The following is a 19,315-nucleotide window of genomic DNA, read 5'->3' on the forward strand; positions in this document are numbered from 1 at the left end:
CCCCCCACCTGTTTTTTGTTCACCTGTTTTTAGAGCAGCTTCATATTCCTGTTTGGACTAGGCTCACCTTGCAGCAAAATACCATGGCACTGGCAGCCTCTAGTCTCTAGTGTCTAGTCTCTGGTCTCAGATCATCTGAGCTCCTCACATTTATCAGTCACCCTGCTTCAGGCTTCTTAGATCCTTCTTTTGTTATAGCTGTGGGATCTGGGGTAGGCTCTGCATTTCAACAAGATGGCTGCATGCCAAAATAGGTACCACTGTTTAGGTTTCTACTAGCGAGGTGGCAGAACTTGCACTGTTACAATCATATTCCGTCCAGCTTTGTTTCCAAAGGGGAAAAAAATTAGCCAAGTTACAGGTATGGTAAGCAGCTGTTTATTTGAAAGGCACATCCATGTATATGCCAAAACCCCTTGATAAAAAAGTTCACTCCTATGAGCCCTACAGGGTAGGTCCTCATGATAAGGCTTAACTTTTAACTAGGAGGGAATGTGTTAGTGCTGAGGAGGTTGTCTGTAGCCTACAGCACAAGTAGTGGGATTACCAGTTTATAGTAAAATATTTTACATTATTAATTTTATATTCTCTGCCTTTTCAGAAGTTGTACTGACTTTATGTTTAGAGCTCAAGGCTGCAGAATTAGTCGATTGATTTATTAATTAGTACATTTTTCAAAGAAGTTAAGAGCCACACGACTAATTTAGGCCGTATAAATTCATAATGATTAGAAGCAGTCTAAAGCCAAACTATCTGACATATATCTATTTCTTCGGTAGAGTAGTACAAACAATCAGATGATGTATAGCTTTTCCTAATCAACAAACAACCCACCATCAAACCAAAGCAAGTCCATCCCCTGCCAAAACCCCCAGAAAGCTAAATTTTGGTTGCAGAAGTGTACATAAGCACACTCTCACCTCAAGATATTATATATTTTTCATGTTCTGTCCATCATTCTTTCCTCCTTATATTTAGAGAAGTAGAAAGATGAACTGATTCTATATAAATCTGGCTGTACATTTTATGTTATCTCTTAATGTGTAACATACGGAACACCAGGTGCAACTGCTCTGTGATTTGCTCTGTTTTTGTGCTGTTCAGCAAGCAATACTGCAATGGCATGACTCTACAGGATTAATACCTGCAGCTGTAAGGGATGTAATCCTGGCATATGTGCTGCCCACACCTGTTCCACTGTCACTGTCTGGTAGTACGATTTGCTTTTTTTTTAATGTTAACTGTGCCTAAGGATTGTAGTGTTCAGGGAGAGAGTGTCAAATGTTAATCATCATTATTGTTTTTACCTTTATCATATAAGATTAGGGAAGGGAGCACAATTGTTCCACTAATATTGGTACATTTCTGAAAGAAGGGCATCATGTCACAAAATTTTCATCACTATTCCTGCCATTAAATGAATCCTGTTTCACTGTTGCTATCAAAACTGGTGAGCTTGCACAGATGACACCTGGGACTGCTGGAAGGTACAAAGGCTGTTATTTTGCTAAGGACTCACTTAATAGGATCTTTGATCACTTTTGTCTCAATACATAGAAATGGGCCTGAACATTCTCTACCTTTGAAGAAAGATGGTAAATCTTCTATTTTCATACAGTCAGTAATTTTTTTTTTTTTTAATGGGAGGTGCAGATGGGGAGAAGAGTGAGACTGTGGTGAGGAACAACAGGAAAGAAGCTGGTGGTGTTTTTTTTTGTTTGTTTGTTTGGTTTTTTTTCATTTCTTTGCTTTGTTTTGTATTGCTGTAAGAAGATTATGGCAACTCTTATATCTCCCCTTTGGGCTGTGAAGTAGGAATTTCAGTCATGTTCCCCTTCCCTAAAATCTAGCTCTTGGTCAGAATTGTTGTTTCTGCCCCACACCTCTGGGACATAAAATAACCCACAAAAACACCAACCAGGAAACAAATAAGGAAACAAAATCAAGCTTGTCTAAAAATGCAGCCTTGCACCCTCTATAGGTTTCTAGACAATGCGCATTTTCTAGTCTCAAAGGAGTGCCTTTAATGTGCAAATCTCTGCTTATGAAATCACCTCTCCAGCTTGAATCATACATTTGCAATTAAATAACAGAATTATTTGTTTATCATCATGTACTAGAAAATGCAATTGTATCCTAGTTAAGGTACTGGGAAAGTGTAGCAGGCTTGCCTCATAATCTGTAAAAGGTATGAGCAGCCTGTCTGGTCACTGAGGCTACTTGCTAGTTTGGACTATGTCATTTCTGGGAGGAGCTGAAATGTGTTTCTCGACTTAACCTTTGTATCAAGGAGTAATACAATTGTAGATACATCAAAACAGCTTCGGACCTTAGCTATTCTTTGGTCAGGTTTGATTCTCCATCTTTCCTCTCTCTGTTTTGGTAGCAAACAAGATCTATGATCAATTAAAAATGTGATGCTCCTCTACTGGAAATTAATGGCGTTAACTTTAACAAGGCTATTTTAAACTGCAGAATCTCAAACACATGTATATAATCTTACAGATCTCAAAGAGTCTGACTTTTTTATAAAATATAAGAGCATACATATGCATGTATGGCTATGCTTCCTTCCCTTCCTGAAACAAAAGGAGCGCAGTTAAAATTTTGCAAATAAATTTAATATATATCTGTAACGCTATAATGTGATGGAAAGTACAGCAATAATAGAGGAATGGCACAATCCTAAGCTACAGCAAATGAGAACAAGCCCAAATGCAGCAGCTGTGGACACAGAAACAAAGGAAAAAAAACTGCTTACCTTTGGAAGGCTCAGGCATGTACCTGAACTCCCCTGGGTTGGCCCTGCCTTCCCACCACAATCACTCAATCACTGGTTCAGACCATGGCTTAGCATTTCCGCTACACTATCTGTCATGGTTTTGTGAATTTTGGTTATTGGTATTCCACATCATAACATCATGTAGTGAATGTACCTGGTTCTCAGAAGAGGACTACTACATTTCCCAGGGTGCTTTTCTCCTCTGTTACCATTTCCGGACAGAGGGAAAAGATAAAAGCTTGCAGATCACGAGACCTTGTCCCTTTTTCCGCCGTCTCTCGTCTTGGCAGCACCTCGCTCTCCAGCTGTCTTATCGTCAGTAGTAGAGTAAGGCCTACCTTGATTTTGGGACATTCTCTCTCTCTGTATTGGATTTATCAGCTTAAATTGTAATATATTGTATTATAGTGTGTTATTTTGCATTCTGATATCTTATTTAGTAAATTAGTTTGTTTCTCCTCAGATTGTTGCTGCTGTTCTTTGCTCTCAGGGCCATCTCCTTACCCTTTTTCCCTTTTCCCTTTTCCCAGGGCGTGGGCCCGTGGGTCCTCTGTCCCATTCGTCACGGAACTGGGCCGAACGCCCGTAAACCATTGACAGCTATCAATCATGAGAAATCAGAAAACTATGTGGCAAAGTTATCAGTCCATCATAACCTGTGCTATTGGAGCTGAAGTTGTAGAGAGATGCTGTGTTCAGCCACTTAAAGAAGCTAAATTGTACCAGATTGCAAAAGTGTCTGATTACATAACTAATACAAGGATGATATTTGTTACTGCAGCAGAACTATTCACTTACAGCTCTCACAGATTCCTCAACGGCAGCTGATATTAATTATTAGAAAAGGGCTGGTCTTGGAGAGCAAGTAAGAGAGTTTGGCAGCTGGGTCATTTTTAGTTCAAAGTATTAATAATACTGGGTTTGTGAATAATGTATTATTGACTTGGTGATGCATGTTACATCACTTTTCAGGGCACAGACAATCTCAAAGAGGAAAAAAAAAACCCACAGAAATCTCTCCTTGTTTTAGAACACAAATACATAAATTTTAATCTGAGAAAAATACAAAATGAAACCATGTACAAGTTATGTACAAAGCTTTTTTACAGGACAATATATTTATCACTGGATATTACATATGACAAAGTCAGGTAGATCATTTCTGAGCACCAGCATTTGTTCTCTCTCATCAATCCATAGTGTTAAAAAGTAAAATGATGAAGTCATACTCCTTTTTCTTGATGAACTTACTTGTAAATTAATGGCTGGTTCACAGACTACTCCCCCCATGCCTACCCCCAAACTATAACTAAAATATATTGTATGCATAAGTTTGTGTATTTATTTTCTGAAAGAAGAAAAAAGTCAGCCTTGAACTCTGCAGAAATGCGAGAGTTAAGGTTATATCAACTTTTTTTTTGGCTGAGGTTAGATTATTTGCACTGGTTAAGCATGTGTGTGTCCCACGCAACACCATGGCAGAATCAACATTTTTAACTGCTACTTGAGACAACTTCTGCTGATCTTTTTGTGTTGTTCCTTATAGTTATTGTCCAGTTAACAAAATGCTCATATGCCCAATTTTTAATTCCTCGAAAATCAGTTTTTCTATTATATGCACTCAGCTGCCTGTATGTGGTGGTGTTTGCTGTTTTGTTTTGTTGTTTTTTTAAGTTATAAAGCTCTCCTCTAAAATGCATTGATTGAAGCAGTAAGAAGCTTTCTTTTAATCTCAACGAGGCTCTAATTAGATATAGCATTACTCTTTTTAGCTTTTTAAGTTAGATGTTACTGTTAATAAGATCCAAAGTGATAAAAATGAGTATTTCTTTTCTCCCCCCTACCCCATTCCTTCTCATTTTGACAGTTAACAGTAGTACACCATTAGATAAAGCAGAGACATTAGACCAGCAGTCCTATCTATTGATTTCAGTGGAATTTACTTGGTTATGTAGGCTACTGAACATCATAGAATACATAGTTTCTATGTGGTCGTATGTTCTATAGTAGAGAAGATCTATCTGTGCAGGATAGCTGCATTAGTTATATAAATATAGCTTGATAAATGCTGGGGTAGAACTATCCACACTATAGGCCCATGTAGGATCTTAGGCAGTGGCCACAGCTGAACATCTCCATTCCTTTCTTCATTTCAAACAGGAGCTGTACCCACACCTACTAATATTGCTCAGTACAAAAATTCTACAGATTTTATGCCTTCTAACTGAATATGAAAAGACCTAGAAGTGAAGCATGCATTTATAATAATTTTTGAATTCTTGCTAAGCGTGGGATTGATAAAACACCCTTGGAAGTTATAAAAAATGAAAAGCACGTTCAAATGTTGGGGAGAATGATGGTTCACATGGCAGAGTGAGGAGAACAAAAGAAGGAATATCAAGAACTCTCCTTTCACCTGACATGGGTTGTGTTTTTTCTTTTTTTTTCATATGTCTGCCATTGTCAATGACAGATGTTTCCAGGCCATCATAACTCAGGGGAAGGATTTCTGTTTTCTCTTGGCCCAGCTCTTCCCCTTTCACACACTTAGTTGCTTTGTTTAAGTACACTTTAAACTTGAAATGAAAGTTGGAACACACACACATTATTGATCATGAAGAAATTCATGATGATAACAGCCTTAAAAATGAAATCCACCACACCTCAATTTTAATATTTGCTCTTTTCAAATACATTGCTATTTGAGAGCCTTTATGAACCATGCTTCATGGTGAGAGCATGTGTTTGCTCTATTTTCTGAGTCCATGTGAGTCAGCTGTAACAGGGAAGTTGTTAACAAGTTTATGGATTAAAAGGTGAGTGAACAGATAGTGAAAACAGACATGCAGAATTACCTATTTTTTAAGTTATTGCTTTTATCATGCATTAGTTTATGCATCCAGTTATTGCAGTACTGGCTAGACGCTGTTCACAGCTCCACACATACAAAACACAACAAAAACAGTGCCTGTGAATGGGAACACATTCTTACACTTTCCTTTCCTTCTTCTTCCCTATAAGAACTTCAAGAAATGACAGTACTCCTTACAATAAAAAAAAAAAAAAAAAAACACCCCACCAATAGCAATTACCTCTCCTTACCATCCATCAATCTGTAATAAAAGCTTTAGATGCTGTTGTTGCAGTGTCTCATTGCATATAACACACAAACCACATTTTCTCTTTTCTGCGTTTGGCCAATGACAGTTGCACCTTTTCCCATGCATGTTTGAGTGATTGTGTTGTTGTTGTTTTTTTTTTTAAAGTGAAAAATGGGGAATAAAAGATATTTAGTGTGCCTAAACCTTGTACAGCCACAGCTACTACAGCAGCCTGTAAGCTGGTGAACACTCTGCACCTGTTTTTAGAAATCTGTGGGGGCTCAATAAAGCTGAACAGGGGCTTTGTAACCAGTAATTTTATGGCATTCACCTTGTGTAAGCAATGCTTCTTTTCCCATCAAACATAAATAGGAAATAGCTATGTGCTAGGGATGCCCTGGATTTCCCTGACACACTCAAACTTTTTGTCCCCATGCTCCCGTCTTTTGGGCTAGCAGGGCTTGCAGTGTCTCTTTGTACCATAGGCGGAATAATGACTTTGTCCATGTACTTGTAGTACTGTATAAATGACCATACCCTGGACAAAGAAGCTTGTACTTTGAGCCACGTTCACATTCTGCTGTTTGACCAGAGCTGTTGAGTTGAAAAAACAAGCCCTGTCAATACAGGGGTGGCATTTTTGGAAAGTCTTTGTAACATTCAAGGAAATGGTTGCACCATCTCTTCTACAATTGAGTTCTCTATATTTTTCTATATGCTTTTTCTGTTTATTTCAATAAATATATTGTGTACCCATGTTAACATCACATTTAAGCTCTGAACATGTTTTTTCCACATCATTAACTTTTTCTGTGCTTGGATGTTGGAGGATGTGCATGGTGCTTTGCCCAAAGCTTTGAGGGCTGAATTAAAACACCAGACATTAGACAGAGCCCAGTAGGCTTGCAGGCCATATACAATCAGGCAAGCATGTGCGTGTGTGAGGAGAGGCCAGCAGTGTGCTGTCACTGCAACGCCAGTGTATAGCTGACCAACGCACAGCTTCTCTTTGCTCAAACCAGGCAAGACTGCTAGGTACAATTTCTCCATGTGCTAAGCACTAAGTAACATACTTCCCTTCACTCTGTGTATATCTTCACCTCACCCTTCCATAAAACATAATGCCATGCTTCTTGAGATGATTCTGGCTGGTATTAAAGACTAAGACAAAGCCCAAATATGCGTACATGTATCCATACTTGGATCTGTATGTTATACAACACATATATGTCAATACATATGTGAACACACACTCATACATGCACACATAAACCAATTCTTGATTTATGAATAATTGTTTAGCCTGGATTGATCATGCATGCAACTAATGAGAAAGTTAGAATCCAATTTTTTCTCTTCTCTTTTGACAGAGGGTAAGAAATATGTAAAAGGTTCAAAAATTTATTTCTCTATCAATTGTCATGTTTCCTGTCACCTACCACTTAGGCCACTTTCCAAACCACTTGCCTTGATGTAATATAATATTTCCAACCATTGGTGCTGACCTTATTGTGGTGTTTAATAGCTCTAAGCAAAAGATTTCCACTGGGCTTCCTACTTATTCCTCCATCTAATTGCCAGAAACCAGTCCTGAGTCTCTGGTCACCAAGAAGAGAAGTAAAGATCACTGATTACCTTAGGTTTTCTACAAACAGGAAGTGCAAAAAGCATACATATACTGTGTTTCTCTGTTTCTTGCTCTTTGTTTATTGATCTATCTTCCTACCTTTACATATAGAGTGATCAGAGCTTATCCTTTAGTTGTTCACAGCTGGCAGTATGGCATTTTGATGTTTGACAGTTAAACTGGACAGACACACAAACCTTAGCGATGCAGGATTATTGTGTATGGTTCATTAGTGTGTTTTATACTTCAAGTACTCACTTCTGAAGCAAGGATATTCAGAAATGACACTGTCTATGATAAATTACATGTACAATTAAACAAGCAGTCTTCTAAAAAAGATAATTTGTGTACACATGTGGAAGTCAAGCATAAATTTCAGAAACTCTCCTGTATGGAGGACCAGCTTTTTTTCACTGTGGTTAATATGAATGCAGTTCATAAATGAAAAAGGAGCGCTGACTTCAAAGTAAAGGCTTAATGTGACCCAATGCAGAAACTGGATGCAGATTATAGCATGTTAATAGCTCAAGTAGCAGAGATTGGAAGAACTCACCAGAATTGTCTTTTGTTTTGGGAATGTGAGATGTGATAACTGCGGTCTAAATAATTGTAATGAAAAACTGCTTAAATTGTTTTGTTTCTTTGCAGGAGAGTGAAATATCCTAAACAATCCAATTTTACATATACTGTATAATAATTCCTGTTATTTTTGTTTAAATAACTACTCTATAAAATGTAACAACAAAGTAATCACAGTCCAAGAAGTCACTCCAGAATAAAGCCTATTAGGTGGTAGTGTGGCTATATTTGTACCACAGCCACTGGACAAACATTGAAGCTGAGATATTTAGCTTAAATGTTGGATTATATAGTGGACATAATTATTTTCACAATAAATTAATATCATCTGCTTTTCATTTGTTGGATTCACTGATATTTCTCTAATGATAAAAATACCATGGTGTGTTTTATTGTGGTATTTCACAGTTCTGCAAAATTATAAAGCCTCAGGTTAACTTGCGCAATGGAAATCTGCTTTTCCTGATGATTGGGTCTTATGCTTTTGTTTTAATCCTCAGTAGCACAGCGTTTTTTTTTATTTTTCATTTTTTTATTATTCACACAGTTGTGTCAGATGTTGCTAATTTGAGATATAGAGAGCATTATTTAATCATTTAGAACATCAAATGCTTGAGTGAATAGATACTGCAGCACAGATATGAAACATCACATCTTTGTCCGACGGCTATAAAGCTTGTTGGCAACTTTGTGACACTGCTGACACAAAAGGCACCTGTCAAAGGCCTTTTGTAAGGTAACATTATAGATACATTCATTACTTTTACTGTGATTTGGTTATTTCTGTACTTTTGTATCTGATATCCCAACAAAGTACAATGAAAGAAAGAAATAAAGGAGGGGAAAAAATGCTAAAATATGATGTTGCTTGGTACAAGAGTCAAAAGACAACATTATGTTGAGAGGTTGTGAAACTGAGGCTAAGCCAGATGTTTCTATTCTGACCTGAACTCATCAAAGGAACCTCAGTGTGCCTCTCACTGAGGTGTGTGCTGTCACCAAAGGTCTGGAGATAAAGCTCACTGCTGATCAGGAGGCATTTGAGTCAGATAAGCAAGACAGATATGGGACCATCAGCTCTTCTGAAGTAAGAAAACAACAAAATATGATAGACGAGAAGGCTTATGACTTATGAGTTCATGCACTGTTCATGCACTCTGGCTTAAAGCACTGTAATAGGTGGCAAAAGAAGAGGAACTGCCTTGAATTACCAACAGCAGATGGTAGATGGGCAGCACAGAATTGTCAGGTTTGCCATTTATAACAAGTGTTGCCATGTCCCTGGTTCAGGGCGGTGTTTGCTATGCTTAGTGTCACGGAGGATGCAGGGTTTCTGCAGGGATTGCTCAGTGTAGGGTGGGGTGGCTGGACCTGACCATGGCCATGGAGGTGAGCTGTGTATGGTAACAAAACAAAGGACGTCTCAACAGAATGTTACACGTATAAAAATATGACTTTCAACTTTGAAAATAAATAAGTTCAGTTTATTAAGAGCTGGTGTCGATGCTGAACAAAATACACATCCTCCAGTAAAGAAACATGTTGGTGAACTATTTTTTTTCTTTTTTTTTTTTGATTTACTAAAATACAAGTTGGACCATTATTTATTTATTTTTAAATGTATCTTTTGTCTCCCTTAATTATATGTCCTTATTACTGCGACCATCATTCTCCTTTAAGCCAAAGACTGAGGTGTGGTTGTTTTCCTAATATTTCTTAGGAGTCTGGCCACATATGCAGTTTTTTTAAGGGAAAATACTTGACAATGAAAAAAAAAAAAGAAAAAATATATTTTTTTCTAATAAAAAAAAATAATTTAAAATGCTAGAGGCTATACATGACTAGTTCTGATTATGTTCATTTATAAATGAAATAGTTTCCAAAATACGTGGAAGCAATATTAAAGGCAGACAAACAAAGATCTGTCTACTTTATTTTCCCATTACGCTTGCCCTTCGTAACTTCTCCATCAGTGGTTCAGCATGTAAGAGGAATAAATGTCACATCACCATTCATGAAGTTTGTCAGGCTTTAAAAAAATAGTTCTGGCCTCGAAGGAGTCAACATTCATCTTCAACTTCTCTGATTGGTGGTATCAGGCTGCTTGTCGATTTGTATTGATTGATCTGATTGGCCATGTGGGTGCTCATGGGCTTGATTTGAATGTTTCTGGGATAGGCATTATCCGGCTCATCTGTAAACCATTTCTTTTCTGCTAAGAAGCAAAATGGGTAGAGACAGAATAAGGAGGGAAAATGAGAATTTTAATTAGAGAAGCACACAAAAACATAAACACCAAAAAAAAGAGGGGGGTAGCAGTCAGTAAAGTTTATAGAGAAAAGGCAATCAATAGAAGGTGAGTTTGACTAATTAAAAGCAATACAGTGCATTAGATTAATACCTCTGAAAATACTCTTTATGGATGGAGCATGACACATTTGCACATTTGATAGAAGTTAAAGAAAACTGGCAGTTTGCTTGTTGTGAGAGCTCTTTTTGTTTTCATGCTCAAGTGAATGCCCTCTGATTCATTTATTGAAAAAAAATGGTACAAATAAAAGGCTAAACTGAGAAGCCAGGGAGAGCAGGTGGGGTAAGGGTTGGGCAGAAAAGAGCATGTGAGTCCTATACAGAGAAGTATCCCAAAAATTGGGGGGACTTCTCTGTCCCATTTCAGCCTGGAGGCATTTGCTCTCATGCAGAATGCCTGGAGGATGTCCCACAGGCCCTGGTGCCGGAGGACATGTATGAGTGTGACGTGGCTACTGAGCAACCTGGCTGTGGGTTTTTGTCCTGGGCATGGGGATGCAACCTACCTGGTGCTGAAGGTGCTAAGGGCTCAATCCTGAACAGATTGGTTGTGATACATGACAGAAAGGCATGGGAAGCAAGGATTCACTTAAAGAAATATTATTAGTGGGGTCACCAGTCCTTTGGTATGTTTGGGCAGAGCCAGTTTCCGTCACTGTGGGAAGAATTTTATGGTGCTGCTCTGGGGTAGGCTGGGAGTAGTGTGGGAAGGAGGCAGGATGCTAAGAGGTTGTAAGACTGCAGCCACTCCCTCGCTGCATAGGATTGCAGCCGCTGTTCTGCATTGCTCATAATGCAGGTGTGGACAAAAGCTTCACAAAATTCACAAAAAAAAAAAAAGAAGAAAAAAAAAAGAAAAGGATTTCCTTAAGCACTTTACAGTGCAAACGCTGGTGTCATTCCTTAATTGTAGGTATGTAGCTTTGCAAGGGCTCTATTTTAGTACTTAGAAACTCATCATCATCACACAATTTATGGTCATCGGGTGCTTGTTCTTTGATACATTGTGAACAGGGTTTCCCTTCAACCACCTCTCTTTCTCTCCTTATCCAGTTTCCAGAGGTGGGTGTGCAGAGCAATGAGCTCAAATGATGTTGGGATGGTATTCTGCAGCTGTGGCATTTTCACTGTTACATGCCATGTTCAATGTGTGCCACATCAGAGTGGCCGTGCTTACATTTATGCAATACTCCTCCCAGTGGGGACGTCAGAATGCTTTGGCAGCTTCACTGTCTGACTACATAATGCAAACTAGCATTTCAGCTTGCCCCTGAAATGCTGCTGTCTCTGGGCTGGAATCAGGGAAAGAGTGGAAGGGGTGCTCCTTTATTTAAAAAAAAAAAAAAAAGAAAGAAAGAAAGAAAGGAAAAAAAAAATTAAAACTAAATCCTCCTCATTCCAAGCTCAGGAGGTGGAGCTTAGAACACAAATTGGAAGACCAGGAAGAGTGAGAGACAACTATCCAGGCACAGATGCGTAAAAATAAGCAGCTAGCTGCTAAGTTAGGGCTCTGAAGAAGTGGATTAACTTCCAGAGTCACTTGACTATTCAGTCACTTTGGTGAATATAAAATGTATAAACTTTTACCTGCTGTGGATTTTAAGCAACTACTTGCAACACTTCAACCCCAGCAGCAAACCCCAAACTCAGGAAAGCTAATCCATTATTTTTACTGACGTATTTGTTATCTGTGCTTATGCATTTATAATAATTAAAAGAATTAAGGAAAGGAGTTGTATCATTAATTAATGGTTGATTACTGAAGTAGAATGACTGTACTGGTGTTCCTGTCTTTATCAAAAATATAATTTTCTTCTTTTGGAAATATCTTACTCATTTTGGATGAAGGTAAATATTTTTCTACCTGCTTAAAGTTGCCTGAGTCTGAGCAACGTTTTTTTTTTTCCCATCTCTCTCTCTCTCTCTTACCTATTATAATTAAGTTCCCTTTGATTTGAACAGATTGGATGATAGGAATTCATAATGTTACATCCTGCACACTGAAGCTAACTGATTAAGTGCTTTAAATTATTCTTCTTGACAGAATGATAAAGTTACAATCTGTTCAGAGATGATCTACAGCTTGCCAGACTCCTATTGCTTCTTTCTACATTCATTTATCTTTTTGTCAAGCAGTTTAAAAAAAAAAAAAAGCCTCAATTCCATAGATCTTTTAAAGTCATCAGAACATCTGAATTATTAATGAGACTTTAAGGGAATGGCTTCTGATGGGGGCTGTTTTAAGAAAGGTTGTAGGAAAAAAATCTAGGAATGCGTACACATCAAAATAATTTCAGCTCCATTTAAAAAACCATTTAGTTCAAGTGTGACACATGAACCATTATGCATTTGTGAAAACCAATTTTATGTGATCTACGATTAAACTAACCTTTCAGAGAGGTGTAAAGTGTGATGGTTATCATGTTTTAAAAGCCTTGCAAGATCACATAAACAATTTCAAACTAACAGTTTTCTAATGGTTTGTGTTTAAAATGATTTTGAGGCAAGTTAAGCACTGTGAACTTTTATCTCTAGCTTTTCTTTTTTTTTAACATATGGTACACAAACTTTCCTTACAAACAAAACTTGCTGCAAGTTAAGGTAATCTCATAGCAAGAAAGGAAAGAACTGCACTGGTGCTGAGGATGAGCTGCAGCGTGCTGCTCAGCAGCAAGTGAAAAGCACTTGCTTTGCCCCTGCTTTCCCTGGAACTGCAACACAAGATAATTATATGTTAATCTTTACAATAAAACTCATGTCCAGGGAGCTGATCTTTAGAAACTGACACCATCAAGTCTCTTCATGCCTTCAGCTGGCAAGTAATAAATACAGAAAATAATTAGTAAATGCAGAAACCTGTAGATTATTTATTTTATTTGACGTCTTTTGCTTTTTAAATCTCTTCTTGCCAGTGCTGAAACCTTAATCCAGGCGTTACCATCTCCAGCATCAATGCTTGGACCCAGCTTTACACTTCCTGTAAAGTGTACACTGTTCTTTTTCTACTGTTGAAATCATCTTTGATCATATAATGACGAAACTCCTGTGGAAGTCCATTAGCCACTATACTTACCTTTGAAATGGGAGGAGTGACTCTCCCCATCTTTACTTCTGGCGAATTCTGCTCCGACTTACTAAATACCCTTCTTGAATCCCTAACACACTTTTAAGTCTTTTTTTGTTATGCTTACAGTCTGCCAAAGTCTTAGCACAGATCTTTGCACATCTTAAAACAAAAACACCTTTTCCTTAAAAGTCTAGATTTTTTTTTTAAATCAAGACTTCAGTTACTGATTTATCCACCAGAATGTGGGTAGTCCTCTGTTGTGTCCTGTCTGTTCCTCTCCTTTTTGGCACGTGCATACTGAACCTTACCATATGTATTTCTATGTTACAGTGTGAACAAGCCTAGTTTTCAAATTTTTTTTTATAAGAGCTCTTCAAGAGAGTTACAGATCCTCCTACACTGTTTGATGGATTTCCTTTTGACATCATCACTTGAGAGATGTTGGAATGGCTAAGTAACTTCAAAAGTATCACAAAGCGGATAACAATTACCATCCTCTCAGACATACATTTGTATTTGTAATGGGTTATCAGCACCCAAATCTATTAATGGAGGTCTTAAGGGCTTCATGCTTGCATCACAGATAAATAAATAAATACTAATAGCTTGTGTAAGACCTCCTTGCAGCATAAAAACATATCAATAATTACAAATGAAATGATTGAAATGCAGATTACTTCAACTTGTATAACACTCTCACAGTTCTCTCAAACAGATTTTTTTTTGCCCTGGTTCCTTAAAAGTTCTGGCCTGAGTAACCACATTTGAATAAATGTCACTGTGAAACACCTTCTCAATAGAGTAGAGGCAAAGAAAGTACCAGCTAAACATGACACTAAGTTTTACTGAGTCTGTATTCTCACCATAATCCCAGGTTACCTTACAGTTGTTTAAAAAAGGATATTTTTTTTTTGGTTTGTGACACCAGTTTCAAATAAGGCTGACAGGTATGTGCTTGGGTAGTCCCACAAATAAGCCCCGTGGTTAAAACTAAGCTGAAAACTCTCCCATGAAATTTCTTCCTGTATTAGAAAAATAAAATCAAAGTTTCTCCACCTACTTTGAAGTTCTTGTTTGGCAGATGAATATTTTACATCAGGTAGGTAGGAAGTAATTTGCAGGAACAGAGAAGGAATAAATTATTCTTACTCTCTGTCAGGGCCTTTAGTTTAGTCCAAGGCAACTAAAGTTTTGGGACAAAAATACTATTCTGGACTTGCTCTTGTTGATTTTTCTGTTTTTAAAGTAACAAAACAAATTCTACTTTTGACAATGAAAAATGCCTGACTCTGCCAGTGGGAACCCATGCCAAACAGCCTGGAGGTGTGCCAGATCTTCTACATTTAATGACCAACCTTCCAATTTCATCAGTATATCCATGTCAGAACATCTTCATCTTTTCAATAAACAACTGTCTGGTCTGTATGACTATACTTAATGGTGAAAATTGCACATGGAATAACTGAAAGTAAGAACTCATTCTGCAGACTTAAGATCAGAAGACAGAAGAAAATTAAATTTCAGAATGATCTAAAGGATTTAGATTTGCACCCATATTAGGCATTCTTCTTCTGTTGCTCACAAAGTAGACAAATTGTTTCTCTAATGTAGACTGTATGTTTCCTATTTGAGCTGCACATTTATACAAATACTATTTTTTTAATAAAATCATTATTATTTAGTAGGTGACAAGTGGCTTCATATTAACACCCTTCCTTCCTCTACCAAATGGAAAACAGATAAAATGTTAATGGGAAAGCATTTTGGTGTCAAAGCCATTAACATTCTTCCAAAATGCGTAACTGCTTTCCACTATCTTCAGTCAATATTGCCAACATAAAAAGATGCTCATGAACATATATGAGGGATGGGAGAGAAGAGAGGGTAGGAAAGGAGCTGGAATGAGGAATGAGAAATTAATGTCTGCACCAGGATAGCCATCTTCACTGAGTGGGAACCCGGGTGTTTATAAGAGGACACGTGCAATTAGAAAGGCAAGCTGATGAGAGGATAAAAAATAAAACAGAGTTGAGCAACAGCAGCAGCAGCAGCAGCCAGTTTTACTTCTGGTTTGGAGGGAAAAAAAAGGCAAAAAAAAAAACAACAACCAAACAACCAAACAAACAAACCAATAACTGAATAAAGTTTTTAACTACTTTTTTGTTTAATTCCACAAGTTTTCACAAGGACAAAGTTATAGAAGGAAACCCACAGCAGTTGCTAGGTCATGCAGAACCATTAATTGTCATACCTTGGCCCATTCTATTCATCCTTGTTGCACTTTAGAAAAAGAAGTAAGCTATGTAAGTTTTACAATGCTTTTAAACTGTCATATTTCCTGTTGAGCACTTTAACTGGCACATCCTTGTAGAAATAAATATTCTCAGGGCAAAACATGGTAACTTTCTTTGCAAAAAGAAAAACATGAATTTATCTTTATGATCAAAAGCAACTGTAATATATTCATTTGCAGGGGAGCAACCAAAATTTGCAACATATTTCACTGACAGGACTTACAGCTGCATTTGAATGCACACAAACATATGTACTGTATTCCAATTGTTATGCTTAACACTACGCAGTGGCTCTCTGCAGCCCACTTTTATGGTTACAGGTTTTGTCAGTAAAAGTGCTTGGCTTCATTGTCAATTCACACAGCAAGCAAATCTTCAAAATTATCATGCTTGGGGAAGGGAAAGGTAAAAAACAGCACTAACCATAAAAGCACCTTGTCTGGGTTGGCAGATACAATGCTAATCACTCCCATGTCCAAGTATTTCTTTTTCTCCTTGCATGCTTTCTTGCTGGGTAGACAGTGAAGGTGGCACGAGTTTCTAGCCTTCCTACCCATCACCCAGGGAACCTCTTCACACAACCTAGAACTATTTCTAGATTTCAGAAGGTTGGCATTTGAAATTTAAAAATAAGCCTCAAGTATCATTTTTTGGCTCCCTAGGATAGGTTCCTTTCCTCTACTTTACGTAACTCCCTGCAACAATCTCTGTTTGGCTGGGTGAGTCATCAGTGAGAATACACAAATGCCTAGAACATGATGTCTCAGTAGAGTAGATGTTTCCACCCCAGTTCTCTTGTTCTGCTCATTCATTAGCCATTTTGGCACAGCACCTTTTCTTCCCAAATGGGAAGGAAGCTCACTGATCTTAAAGGCACTCAGTTTTGTCCTCCCATGTATTCCTGCTTTCCGTGTACTGGCATACACCTGCTGAAAAGAACTGGCTAAAACATGGCTCAGGATTTCTGGAGGATCTTCGCATATTAGGACTCTCATTGGAAGATTTATACCACCACTCTAACTTTGAAAAGTTAAACTACCATCTGGGGAAAGGAATAAAGTCCCTCAGGAACTGATACTTAAGCATAGAAAAATGCTTGCTCTTTTCTGAACATTATTTATTCTGTACATAAGGTGACTAATTCACCTTTTAAAGACGTAAAAGTCCCAGCAAGGCAATTTTTAATGACTTATACCCAATATTTATGATACATATGGCTTTTTATCCCAAATGTCAAAAGTGAAAGAAAATATAGCTATTCATGTGGCAGTATAAATAGACAGAATAATAATTTAATATGCAATTAGACTCTTTCTAAACTTAAATTAAACCACTGGAGTTTTACAACTCCATGCCCAGACAATGTCAGTGTTAAAGGGAAAAAAAACGTTATCTCCAAAATGCTAGTATTTTAGATAAAGTCTTTGAAGAAGCAGAAAAGTCCCTGATGTTGCTTTGGTATACAGCAGGTGCTTAACAATAATCTATACAAACAGCGCAAGCCCTATACAGTTTAAGCTTAGAGAATGAAAAAGCCATAGGTGTGTTGTTGTTTTTGTGGGCTTTTTTTCTTTTTTTTTAGCAATGCGTTAATTTTATAAGCTTCAAATAAATGTAGCAACTCCTGTAAATACAATTATAAAAACCTACTGCAACATACATCAACACGTCTGCACTAAATGACTTTCTTTGTGTAACTCTAACATCAAAAACAAGTGTTCATGTTAAATATACTCTGTTTTCTGATATGTAGTTAACCGCAGTGAGTTATTTATGTTTTCAGTGTGCCTATTGGTTTTGGATTTTTTTTCTCCCCTAGTATCATAAATAACTTTTGGTCCGTCTGCTTTGTTGCTGTTGTGCTTAAGGGTTTTATGGTGGTGAAATAAAAATGACAATCACATGCACACTGTCATACATATGCAAAATATGTGTACAAAAAGGGAGAGCTCCATGGGAAAACAGGGAACATTACTGTTGGAAACATTAACTGGGGAGAATGGGTGGTGAATGCAAGTTTCACACACAGTGGGATCAGATACACACATCAAAGTCTATCTTCCTGCACATACTTCTGTTTTTCCCGGGAATCCCTGGTCTTGGTGCGGTTCGGTCGGTTTGCTGTTGATGGGATGGAGTGAACTGATGAGCTCTTCTTGCTGGAAGAATAGGAGGAATGGGAGGAATGAGAAAGACTGGCCCGGGACTGGCCAGCGTTGTGGTCAAATTGCATCAAACAGAAGATCAAGTCTGTCGGCACGAGCTCAAACTCATATGGTGGGTTTGTGATAACATAACTGCAAAGAAAGAAAGAGGGAAGTATGTTTAGATTTCAACCAAAATTTTCTTTTAGGGATGTTATCTCATGAACATTTTTTAAAGATTTCTGTTTCTTGAATGTGTACGTGATTTTAGTTCACATAATACCACTTTTTTTTTCAGTGTCATCTTATGTCAGATATCACTCTGAAAGTTTGCTGAGTGGAACAGATATTGACTGAGTAGGATGTTCTCCAAGGAAACCACATCATGATTTTTCAGAGAACATAGCATACAGCTTACCCTCCTTTCTCTAGCTGCATTGGAATGCAGTGACTCTAGTAAACAGATTCACGTATTGACAAAAAAACAATACGCCTACCAGCAATGGCACTTAAAGCTGGATTTTAAGTGCAATAATATTGAAGTATATACTTACTCTATGTTTATTTAAATAATGTCAACTGAGTGAGGAATATAATTATTTGTTTGTATTACCACTATAAATAACACAACTTAAGGAAAATGTATAAGTTATTTTTTTTTTTTTCATTTCACCTGCGGATTCTTGACCTCAAAGGGCATTAATAAAGAGAAATCCAAGGATCCAGTATTGATAAATATACATATACAGGCCTGAAATAGAAACTTTATCAATCTCAATGATCCCCCACCTGCAACCAAACCTCTTTCAAAGATAGGAAAGGCTTTTAGGTCCTACTGCTAAAATCTTTCATGTCTGTAAAAAGCATTGTACGTGATAAGGTAATAGGAACTTTCTTTATAAGGAAGAAATGAGTAAGTATCCTGAAACACACAAGTTCTTTTGAAATTAAATGCTGGCAAGATATCTGGCTTAACTGCCTCAGGGACTGCAGTCACTTATTAATTCACCTAATAATCCCAAATAAAGCAAGTACAGAGTAAATCTAAACTGAAAATCATTTTTCTACCCAAATTGTTATGGATGAAACCACTTCAGTGGGCTGCAGTGTTGCTTATTGCTTATTGCCATGTCCAGCCAATAATTATGCTTTTTGAAAAGAATGAAACAGTAATGGATGGCATATTTATGATGGTTCTGATATGGGTTTATGTGTGTATTTCTAGTGGATGCACATTTCAAGTAAGCCGCTAAATACCCTTTGGGTTGCAAAGATCAAAATGTATCCATTCTGTTTAAAGCACTGAGTTCAGCCTCAGTTTTACTGAAGTTAAAATGCTGCCTACCAACAGAGGAATCTCCATTTACAGGAGGAAATGATGATTAGATAAAACCTATGTCTTTAATTTAGC

The 19,315-nt window shown here is 37.4% G+C and overlaps 1 protein-coding gene and 1 long non-coding RNA gene across 12 annotated transcripts in view; one reads left to right on the plus strand and one right to left on the minus strand.

Annotated features, from left to right (window-relative positions):
* LOC110399693 overlaps nucleotides 1-19,315 on the plus strand; it is an 84,425-nt gene that overhangs the window by 18,365 nt on the left and 46,745 nt on the right. The gene's annotated exons all lie outside the window — the stretch shown is intronic.
* KCNMA1 (potassium calcium-activated channel subfamily M alpha 1) overlaps nucleotides 9,895-19,315 on the minus strand; it is a 454,315-nt gene continuing 444,894 nt past the window's right edge. For 4 of the 8 annotated variants that reach the window (XM_021398809.1, XM_021398808.1, XM_021398805.1 and 1 more), the window contains one exon: nucleotides 15,607-18,057. In XM_021398809.1, the coding sequence (XP_021254484.1) occupies nucleotides 17,808-18,057 (250 nt within the window). In that variant the 3' untranslated portion in view covers nucleotides 15,607-17,807. Of the gene's footprint in view, nucleotides 10,305-15,606; nucleotides 18,058-19,315 lie in introns of those variants that run through there. The other 4 variants (XM_021398811.1, XM_021398812.1, XM_021398807.1 and 1 more) reach the window with 4 other exon arrangements.

This window comes from Numida meleagris, chromosome 5, assembly GCF_002078875.1.
Source record: "Numida meleagris isolate 19003 breed g44 Domestic line chromosome 5, NumMel1.0, whole genome shotgun sequence".
NCBI classification, from domain to species: Eukaryota; Metazoa; Chordata; class Aves; order Galliformes; family Numididae; genus Numida; species Numida meleagris.